At 31.9% G+C, this 11,168-nt stretch overlaps 1 protein-coding gene and 1 long non-coding RNA gene across 3 annotated transcripts; one reads left to right on the forward strand and one right to left on the reverse strand.

Moving 5' to 3' along the window:
- The first annotated feature begins 2,953 nt into the window (after positions 1–2,953).
- Positions 2,954–4,050, forward strand: LOC126683428 (BURP domain protein USPL1-like). Its single transcript, XM_050379312.1, has 2 exons — positions 2,954–3,044; positions 3,144–4,050. The coding sequence occupies exons 1-2, from the start codon at positions 2,967–2,969 to the stop codon at positions 3,936–3,938; spliced, it is 873 nt and encodes a 290-aa protein (XP_050235269.1). The 5' UTR covers positions 2,954–2,966; the 3' UTR covers positions 3,939–4,050.
- Positions 4,051–4,657: 607 nt separating this feature from the next.
- LOC126680370 (uncharacterized) lies at positions 4,658–8,236 on the reverse strand. Of its 2 annotated transcripts, XR_008790676.1 has the most exons (5): positions 8,065–8,236; positions 7,752–7,830; positions 6,757–6,841; positions 5,416–5,495; positions 4,658–5,083 (listed from the first exon to the last, which is right to left on the reverse strand). It is a non-coding gene; the product is annotated as an uncharacterized LOC126680370 (long non-coding RNA). The 2 variants fall into 2 exon arrangements; XR_007641125.2 differs by lacking the exon at positions 4,658–5,083 and having other exon boundaries at positions 5,279–5,495; positions 8,065–8,233.
- Between the last annotated feature and the right edge of the window lie 2,932 nt (positions 8,237–11,168).

Here is an 11,168-nt window from a genome sequence, read left to right on the forward strand (position 1 = left end):
ATAAATATTTTGGATCTACTAGCTGCTTGTTTTTTTAGGTCATTCCCGCTGGAGTTCATTCTTCAATATTTGTTTTTGGTTCATATATACTTTTTTGAATTGAAGTTTTTTTATGAACAAAGGGTCAACGGCCCCCTGAACTTATGACATGGGGTCATCTAACCCAATTTATACTTTTTTGAGCAACTAACCCCAAAACTCTTCATTTTTTGGTCAAATAACCCCATAATTTATATTTTTATTTTAAAAATAGATTTAGAATAATTGTATCGCAACAATTAGGGAAGTATCTCATTACGTTTTTGCATCCCTCGCCTCCGATTTGTATTTTACACGTTTTAAAAATATAATTATGGGGTTATTTGACCCAAAATTGAAGAGTTTTGGGGTTAGTTGCTCAAATAAGTACAAATTGGGTTAGATGACCCCGTGTCACAAGTTCAGGGGGCGCGTTAACCCTTTGTTCGTAATTTTATTATACTTTTCCCACAAACGTCGGCAATTGATGGAGTCTATCTTCTTCAACGGGATTTAAGTTAGTGTTGAGTTTAAGGGAATATTAATTGTAATTCTAATTTGTGTTCACGCATACCTCAAATCCTTTTATAGTGAGCATGGAAGAATACCTTGTTGAGTGCAAACAGGAAAGAGATTCCAACTCATCATATGATCCAAATAGGAAAGAGTTCCTATTTGGCTTGTGAGCTTATTAGGAATGAGTCTCCTAAATAAGGTTGTCCTTCTTGTTTTAGGAATATGATTACGAATAGGAAATATATTTCTTGTTCTTTTAAATGATCCGAACCTTGTAAAACCTTTATAATTGTAGTTGAGTTGTATTCAGATTCTATCTCTGAGTATCCGTGTTCGAATATGAATACTGAATCCTATGAGATTTGATCTTTTACTTCTTTAGACGGATTTTTACGGATTGTTCTTCATGTGGACGAGTCTTGTAGGGCTTGGTCTTCCTTAACTTGAGTGTGGTTCTTTGACTTAATCATTATTCGGCGAGTCCCGTAATCCGTCTTGGTGGCAAGTCCCACATGACTCGCTTCATAACGTCTGTGAGGAATTGGGTTCCCATTAGTCATAAAGTTAATTCCAATTTATTTCACAAAATTTTACATAGTTTCGCATGATTTCATACAATTTAACATGGTCCCATGTAATATTTTACGTTCACATTACTATTTAAAACATCGAAATAAAAAAAAACACTAAACAATTTTTGCATGACTAAAATACAAAAAATAATGTGTGGCTAAATTACAAAATGACCCGCCTGAATTGTAGTGAAAAATAAAATGATTATTTTATAGAGTAGAAAAAGTAACTCAATTATTTACTAAGTCTTTTTTTCTAAATATTTTAAATGAGTATTTTTCAAAACTACCTTTTATAAAAATAAATATTTTGAAACTGTCATATGATTTTTTTTGTCGAATAAACAAGTACTCTTTAGATAAACACCTATAAAAAGATAAAATATTCTAAAAAATATAACGTCAAAGTTTGTTTTTGAAAAATACAATTTGTACTTTTTTTTTTACAAAAATAACTTTTGTTATTTTCAAAAATACGATTTTGGTTAACCAGCGGTATACTAACAGGTTACTAACTATATTCTAGAAAATAATTAATGTTTTATATGCACAATTTCAACTTACTAAAAAATTATTAACGATATACTAAAAATTAATTAACTATAAATTTATCAGCGGTTTACTCACGGTTCGCTAACGGTATTCTAAAAACAAAATTATTAATTCTTTTAAAAGTATAGTTTGTTTAAAATACACAATTTAAGTTTACCAACGGTTTACCACCGATTTGTTACCCATATATTTAAAATAAAAATTATTACAAGTTTACCAATGGTTAACCCAACGTCTACTAACAGTGTGCTAAAAACAAGATTATTGGTTTACCATTAGTACACCATTGGTTAACCAACAACAAATAAAATTCACCAACAGTTTACTAACGATTTATATAATGATATATTCGAAATAAAATTTATTACAAGTTAACCAACAGATTATCCAATGTTAACCATTGGTTAACCAACATCCAAAACATTACAGACATCAAGAGATATTCTCATAAGCATTTCTTCAAACATTAAAAGTGTAGGCTGTGCAGCATTAAAATATCGCATCTACTCATTTCAAAATTTCAAAATCAAAGTAATTCGCTAAAAGATCAAAATAAAAATCTCAAGAAAAACCCAAAAAATATGCAAACAGCCCCACAATTCCCTCAAATAAAAAAATTATATACAAGTGTACGTGTCCTCTTCCTCTCTTGCTCGCCCCATACATCAACATCATCGTCTTCAACTAGTAGGCCGTTCTCTTGCGGCTGTTGTTCTGGCGATTGCATATCATTGTAGTCCATCAACGATTCTCCATCCTCGCCGCGGTACCTGCAAAATTATTATCGGGCTTGTGTCGGAGACAGGCTTACGACGGTAGCAGCGGCAGGCTTGAGATTATGCTGAAAACGACGGTCATCTCTTCACGAACGGTGGAACTTGAAACGTGGGTTCGGATGCAGGACTATATTAAAGAAATGCTAAATTAGTTAATCAAGGAGCTTCATGTATTTTATTTAGTCGTGTGGCAAAGCTTTGCAACTTGACTTAAGTTAATTAAACTGTATAATCATGGTCTAAATAATTATTAATTTTAGTTTTGACTTATCACAGAATAAATAAATATATTTCATGTTAAATATCTTAAATATGACTCGTTGCAAATTAATAGTATTATATTTAAAATTCATTTTAGAATGTACCAGCCAAACAAGTTGACTTCTATACAATCTCGGCCTGATAATATGTCTCATCTTAGTTAGGTATATCTCAAACATTTTTAATTATAAAATAAAAAAATATATATAATACTTTGTCTATAGCTAATTCCTTTCTTCAATATCAAAAGAAAAAAAGTTTTCAGTTTAATATGCTTCAAAAAAAACCAGAGATGAGCATCCATTTTCCTTCTTGGAGAATTATATTTTGTGTTCTTCTTGTTTCACTGGTAATTTCTCTTCCTCTTCTACTTTCCATTAATTACAATGAATTAATCTCTTGAAATATTTGTTAATTTTTTTATTTCCCAATTTTTTGTTTTTTATAGTTTGCCAAAGGCAGTGATGGCAGGAAGATTTATGATGGTTTTCAAGAAAGTTCATCAAGAGATAATCATATAGCACTAATCAAGAATTCAAATGATCATTCATCTATGCATATGGACCCTTCATCTAATGTTTTTTTCACTATAAATGATCTAAAAATTGGAAAAACAATCCCAATTTATTTTCCAAGCAAAGATCCTTCAAATTCTCCTCATTTACTCTCAAGAAAAGAAGCCAATTCAATCCCTTTTTCTTTCTCAAAACTCTCTTACCTCCTTCAACTTTTTTCCTTTACAAAAGAATCCAAACAAGCCAAAGGCATGGAGTACACTTTAAAACAATGTGAAGCTAAGTCCATTCAAGGAGAGACCAAAACTTGTGCTACTTCTTTAGAATCCATGCTTGATTTTGTACAAACAAGCTTTGGATTGAACACCAAATTCAAAGTTTTAACTACTAATTATCTCAAAACCCCAGTTGGGAAATTACAAAATTATACAATTTTGGAAGAGCCTAGAGAGGTTAAGGGTAAAAAATTCATTGGCTGTCATGTAATGCCTTTTCCATTTGTGGTGTATTATTGCCACACTAGAGAGGGTGGGAATATGGTTTTTGAGATGTTATTAGGTGATGAAAATGGTGGGGATCATAGAGTTGAAGCTGCAGGAATGTGTCATATGGATACTTCTCAATGGGACAAGGATCATGTTGCATTTCATTTGCTTAAAATTAGGCCTGGATCTGCTCCTGTTTGTCATTTCTTTCAAGCTGATAGCTTAGTTTGGGTGCCTGTGTGATCGGCCCGGTGCGACCGGGGCGTAGCCACCTTAAGCTTTATAACTCTTTCTTATGTATTGAAATATTTTTGATATATTTGAAAGAATTTATTATATATATTGTCTATTTTTATGATTGATGTATATTTTTTTGTAATATATAAAATATTTTTTGTATAGCCGGTGTACTTGATTCGATTGCCCGTGTTCTTAAAGAGAATTTCAAACCTCTCAATCAAATTTTTTAAATTTTATAATGATGTTCAATTTCTAGGTTTTTTTTGCAACTGTATTTAAAATTCAAAATTTGATTTTTTTTAATTCAAATTTTTGTATCTTCTATCAATTATGGTCAAATTTTACAATATCGTCTAACTTTTAAAAGGACTGATTGTAAAAATTTGATGGCAGTTGGTAAAATATATAAATATATGATTTCGAAATTAAATTTAAAATTTTGATTATAATTGTAAAAAAAAATATTTTATAAAAATTAAAAAATTTAATCATACTTAGCAAATTTAAAAGACAGTTTAAACATATATCTATTTGTTATTTTAATAAAAAAAATGAATTAAAAAACATTTGCTAGTGCTCTTGTAGCACAGTGGTAATAGGCACGGACATTTTGATAAGAGGTCTCGAGTTCGAGCCTCACTTCCTCCTAAATTATCAAAAACAAAAGTAATTAAAAACATTTACTCATATCTTTGCAATGGCTCGCAACAATATTGTTTTGTCTTTTATAAATCAATTAATAAGATAATCTCTTTCATTGATAATGGTGAATGATGGAAGAAAAAAAACTAAAATCTGATAAATCTGCTTAGATCCTTTGGGCGACATGGTTAGCTCTGAATTCTCTTACTTTTAGGGATATTAATTGACACTGATTTTCCGAGGGTGCTGAAGCAGGCCGGTGCAAGCTGAATTTCACATGGCCACTCGTAGCAGGAATCAGACAGACAAGGTCATTAGTGCTACTCGGCCTAAGCAGGGGCAGAACCAACAATGGTGCCCCTTTACTGGTAACAGATTAATTAACTTCAATGGAGCTTTTCAGTTATCGACCAGGATGGGGGTGGGAGCTGCAGTCGCAAGAAATCACCGGGGAAAATCATCTCTTCTGTTCCTAGACGGTTTACCTCTCCGCTTTGGCACTTTTCCTTGCAAATTAAAAGACCTCGTCTTTCAGATTTTTCTTTTATTAAGATGTGGCAGAACCAATTCAAAGTTTTCGCATAAAAGTGTCACATTCAAGGTGACACACTGTCACGACCCAAAATAATGAGCCGCGACCGGCGCTAGGGAATGGGAGTGGTAGCTCCGAAACCCGTAGCAAGCCTAAAATCCTGTGTAAATTTTTCGCAAATCAAATCATTTTTCATTTATAAAAAAAACACGTGACCCCATTTTACAAAAATATCAGAGTTAAAATCCGCTAGATAAATACATAGACAAAAACATCTAGACTACTGCGGACCGCTAGAATGAAAACCTTTTTTTACTTCTTGTGCAAATGACTTCCGAGAATTAAAACTTCGGAAGCTTAACTCTTCAAATCATATCATACCATCCCTGAAAAAAATGGGAGGAGCAACATGGTCAGTATAAAACTGAGTGAGTTCACCAAATTACACGCAATATCACATAAAGGGTTAAAATCCATTGAAAATCCATTTTATATATCAAAAATAATCTTTTGACATCATATTGCGTATCTTCTTTACTTTCCTTCATAACTCTTTGTTTATTTCATAAACTTATAGTTTATAAGTATTTGTCGTCCTTGATTTCTTATTATGATATTGATATTTTTCTTTCTCGTTTTGTTGCATTAGTTTTCGACTGAATCTTAAATCTAAGTTTATATTATCATGATTCTAAGTCGAACTAAATCATTGGCAAGTCTCTTGTGACTTGATCCTTATGGTTGGGTCCCGAGATAGTTCAACCGAGTTACCCATAACCATATGGTACAGTCCCGAGATAATTCAACCGAGTTACTTGTACCATTTCTCAATCCCAAACGATCGATAGGAGTCCCGAGATAATTCAACCGAGTTACTCCTTAGACACGGGTCCCGAGATAGTTCAACCGAGTTACCTTCGTGTCTGCATTCGGACTCTGCACCCTGCAGGTCTTTTGAACTTAACTGTCGATTCATATAATTTCTATTGACATTTAATAGGAGTGCTTGTTCACATTGTGCCTCGATCTTATTTCGTATTGATTCTCGATGTATCGCACTTACTTTTTATTATGTATAAGTTCCGAGGATTATCATCGAGAATGGATGAGATACAGGTCCCGGGATAATTCTACCGAGTTCAACCTTGTATCTCAGTTCTTATTATTTTGTGTACCATAGTACAATTCTCATTTTACGTTTTTTGTATTTTTTCGTTCTGTTGTATTGATCCTTTATGGACCATGGCATGCACATTACAATCTACAAGCATACATCTATAACACACGCACGTATGGGTATTTATTATGTTTGATAGTACATATCGGAATGTACTATATTTCCTTATTCATATTTGATCTGATACTTGTATATTATTCGATATTCGATTTATTAGTACATATAGAAATGTACTGTACTTTTCTTATTTGTATTTGGTTCAATTCACGTTATTTTACTTTACCCATCCCCGGTACCTTAACATTTATGTTATTATCAAATTAACACATTACGATAAAACATCATTTTCAAAACATACATACGTATACAATTTAAAAACAAACTTTTCAAATATATAAATATTCATATAGCTTTTCGTATTAAAATACGTAGCTTTATGAATATTAGCGAGTAATTTAAAGTGTACTCACCACTTGCTATCCAAATTCTTCAAATAAACACGAAGACATCTCGATCCGTTCCCTTCGAGCCTTGTCGATAGTCGCTTCGTCGAGTCTACGCAAATTCGATAACGCTACGAATTAATAACAAATCTAATTACGATTACGCATCTAAAACTAGTTCGATCAACCTATTTCGGTCATTAAAACCGCTTATCTAAAATAGGTTGACCCCTGAACGAAATCGACATTCATAAAGTTTAGAACGTCGCCTACAACTTTCGTTTAGGTCTCGGACCATAAAACGCACCCGGAGGTGTCGAAAACAAGTTTCGAAGTTAATACTTTGGGCTGTCCAGAAAATGCAGGACAGCTCTGCGCGACGTAATGTCCTGTCTTAAACGAGCAGTTTAGAGGTAGATTTAGGAAAAACTTAAAACTAAACAATTATAGCTAACATCTCAAATTTTCCATAACAACAAACAGAATGTGATTTGGACTTATACAGCTCGAGATATTGCCCTCGCAATATGGCTGTTTTGCAGGACATTTTCTGCAAAAACGTCAATTATCGTTCATGCATTCGGATCACAACTTTTATGCATCGTAGCTAACCTATCAATACCAACATCTAACCTCAACATAATCCAACCCCTTACACATACCTATACCAATCACCCATCAAAGCATAATATAGTTCAATCTCATATGAACATGACTTGCTTACCTAGACCAAATCATCATTTCACTTTCAATTAAAGTTTAACAACCAAACTTTATTTCAATTCAGCTCTAATCAACCCAAATTCCATGCTTATAACCATCAACACACATATATCAATGATCTTCAGCCCATGGCCGAAACCTTAAGCAACATTTCATACCAAAAATTCAATCCATAACAACACAATTTCTTACAATCAATTCATCAAACACCTAGAGCTCATGTTTATTACCTAATTCATATGCTTAAGCATCACACAAATACATCAATCAAAAGCCAAGAAATTTCAAAATTTTCTCACCTTGATGATGTCTCTATTGCCGTAGGTTTAAAGCTCCAATTTCATCATCCATAACCTTCATTACAAGCTTACAATTACACTACAACAATCAAACAACCAAAACCGCAATTAAATCTCTAAATTAGCTCATGAACCCTAATCAAGAACAACTCTCACACTCATTATAATCAATTCAATTCTCAGCCATAATCACTACAACTAATCAATTATATAGCATAAACATCAAGTCTTAGTTAATCAAGCATCATCACCATCAAACTTGCAAAACCCGAAATATAACTCTGAAACCCTGACCAAAATTCGAGCTCCTTACCTTAAATTGATGCCATAGAGTTGTAGATAATCACTTTCTCGTTCCGTGGCCGCAAAAATCGCTCAATTTCGTTGAGAAACGAAAAAGATATGAAGATTTGAAATTTTGGAGAATTTGGAAATGAAGAGCTACGGATTTCACCTTTGGTTTGCTGCAATTTTGTGTTTAAATGAATGATTATTCATTCATAAAAGATGATAATAAGTGGGTAAAATGTCCACTTAGGTCCTTGAAGTTGTCACCTCCTTTCTCTTCACTTTCTAGCTTATCTTTCGTACAATTTAGTGCACTAATCTTTTAATCATTCGATTCTCGATAAGTTCCGTACTATTTATTTCCCAAATAAATAACATTAGTTTCATATCTTTTAATATCACTTTCCAATAATATATTTTGGCAATTTTGGCCAAAAACGCTCAAATTTCCATTTTGAGCTAACTTGCACTATTTCTCACTTTTTCGTCCAATTTTCATTTTATTGACCATTGATAACAACTTTATCGATATTATTTTCTTATCTTGAGAAAATAGAGTAAAACACAACTTCCTCCGGAAGTTTGTGGTTAAAAGTCCACTTTAGTTCTTAAAGTGGCTAATTTACATTTTACCTCAACTTCTCTATTAACTGACATGCTTAACTAAACAATGTCTGAAAGTTATGAAACTTTTTCCATAATTTCTAAAAATTATTTCACGGATCTTGGCATGAAAATTATTAGCTCGGGCTTTCCAACTTATTTTATTTTATTCCCTTTAGTCCCGATTAAATCCAATTGATCGCATAATAATTTTCAATTAAATTTATTATTTTACGATAATTCCAATAGACCCGCTTCGGTCTAAGTCCTTATTATCCAGTCTTAATCTGATAGTCTCATTCTTAATCCTTACGATTATGCCTCGTGGCGCTACACGTAATACCTCAAAAATTTAGGTTATTACACACACTATAGACTACAGCTAAGAGAAATGTTAAAAACTATCACAGTCTAGAGAAAAGAATACAATAAGGATTTCGAAAGAAATTCGAACCGAATAAGAAAATTCCCTATTACAAAACTTGAAAAGAACTCTGCGACGAACTCTGAAAACGGCCCTTTTGCCATCCTCGCCCACTCTCGACTTGCGTTTAAAACACGCTCCTAATTAAAAGTCAACAATAATCCTTACTATTTTAAGAAATTACAAAACAATACCTAAATATTAAAAATAATTAACACTTTGAAATTTAAAAAAATTATTTTATGTCGTCGGAGGATCACTACTCCTCTGGTGCTCCTCGTCGGAGGAGCATCGCTCTTCAACGAGGAGTTGTTGCTCCTCGTTGAGGAGCAGATATGTTCTTCAACGAGGATCTTGTGCTCCTCGTCGGAGGAGCACAACTCCTTCGTTGAAGGAGCAGACCCACAGCGGAAAAAAAAATTAAAAGATTTCAGTTTAAAAAAAATCTGGTGGAAAAAATATTCCAACAACGGTTTTTGGTGGGTGTGGTGGTTTCCGGTGGAAATTGAGCGATTTTTGGTGTAAGCGGAGGGTTAAATTGATTTGGTTTTACATAGTTTAAAGGGCTGATAACCCACTCTCTTTGAGTGTTTTTGATACAAAACGCAAGTTTCGGGTTAATTGGATCCAAAAGTCTCCAAAATGACTTTTTTGATATTTCGTGCCAAATCAAGGGGGTGAATTGATGCTTTCTTCGTGCAACATTAAATAAATAATTAATGTTAATCGATACTAAATACATGTTTAGATTTCATATAAGTAAATAGAGAAATTGAAAAAACAAAAGTTTCGTGTTTTATAGCGATTTAATTTTATTATTTAAAATGTTATAAATCAAATTTCAACTTTTTTGTTTTTTTATCTTATAGCTAAATTTTAATTTCCAAAAAAAATATGTGGTTGGATGGAATCAGAGAAAAGACGGATTTGAAGAAGAAGAACGAGTTTGATATGTTTAATATTTAGTGTTTAGATTAGAAAAAAATAGATACCATTTTGTTCTAAACAAATTACTTCCATTTTGTTCAAAATGACAACGTTTCTTTAAATAAAAAAAATGAAAAAACAACGGCGTTTTGGAGTCTTGCCACGCTATCCATGACCTTGCACTCTGGCATTTCATATTATCAAAAAATGACCGGAAATTAAAATTATGGCTATATATTTTATAAGTTTTGGACATTAATGTAGTTAAATTATTACAAACATGAAATGTTGTGATTTGATTTGCCAATATCACAAATAAATATGTGTTATACAAAATCAGAAAAATATGTCTTATACAAGATCAAACATGCTGAATTCCATTGTGCTAGCAAATGTGGCTATTTAAATTACCATATCATCAGATTTGCATCGGAAAATAAATGTGTTTTGATTTGTCAAATAATAAAAAATGGTATCTAACTTTTCTAAAATTTAAAATTCATGCTGTAATTACAAATTACACTAACATTCATGATTTAATTTATAATCAATTGAAATTTATATTGTAATTACAAATCAGGCTTACACTCGTGATTTAATTTAAAATCAACTCTTCAAAAAAAGGGAAAATTACAAAAAAAATCCAAAAACGGGAAAAAATACATATTTACCAAAAAAAATTACGTTTCATATCTAAAAAGTTTATAAAAATACGAAATAAATTTTCGTATTTTACGTACTATATTAAAGATGTATTGGTAATATATCAAATATGTCTCAAACATGTATTAAAAATATATTTAATTTATAATAAAAGATCATATAATTGTTTTTTAATTTTTAGGTACAGTTGATTTTTTTGACTAAGTATCTTTTTTTTGTATATTAAGTGATTTTTTAAGATAGTTTTATAAATATCCCTGAAGAAAATTGCTTAAATCACTATAAAACGAAATGATTTTTTAGGTTTTTTTTTATGAATATACCTCAGAAACAATTCTTTATCACTTCACAACATGTTGTTTAAAACGGGCCCATATGACTTTAACCAATGAATACATAAGTTAAGCACTTATGACTTAAAGCCCAACACTTTTCAACGTGTTTCCTAGCACCACAACAAGCCGTTCAAAGGCAGGATTAAGGAAAAAAAACACTTAAAAACGTTTTGACAA

This window comes from Mercurialis annua, linkage group LG5 (genome assembly GCF_937616625.2).
Source record: "Mercurialis annua linkage group LG5, ddMerAnnu1.2, whole genome shotgun sequence".
NCBI classification, from domain to species: domain Eukaryota; kingdom Viridiplantae; phylum Streptophyta; class Magnoliopsida; order Malpighiales; family Euphorbiaceae; genus Mercurialis; species Mercurialis annua.

Bases quoted from the DNA above. Each gene is read 5' to 3' on its own strand.
- LOC126683428 (XM_050379312.1), top strand. From the start codon at position 2,967: ATGCTTCAAAAAAAACCAGAGATGAGCATCCATTTTCCTTCTTGGAGA. The intron at 3,045-3,143 runs GTAATTTCTCTT...TGTTTTTTATAG, and splicing joins GTGTTCTTCTTGTTTCACTG to TTTGCCAAAGGCAGTGATGG.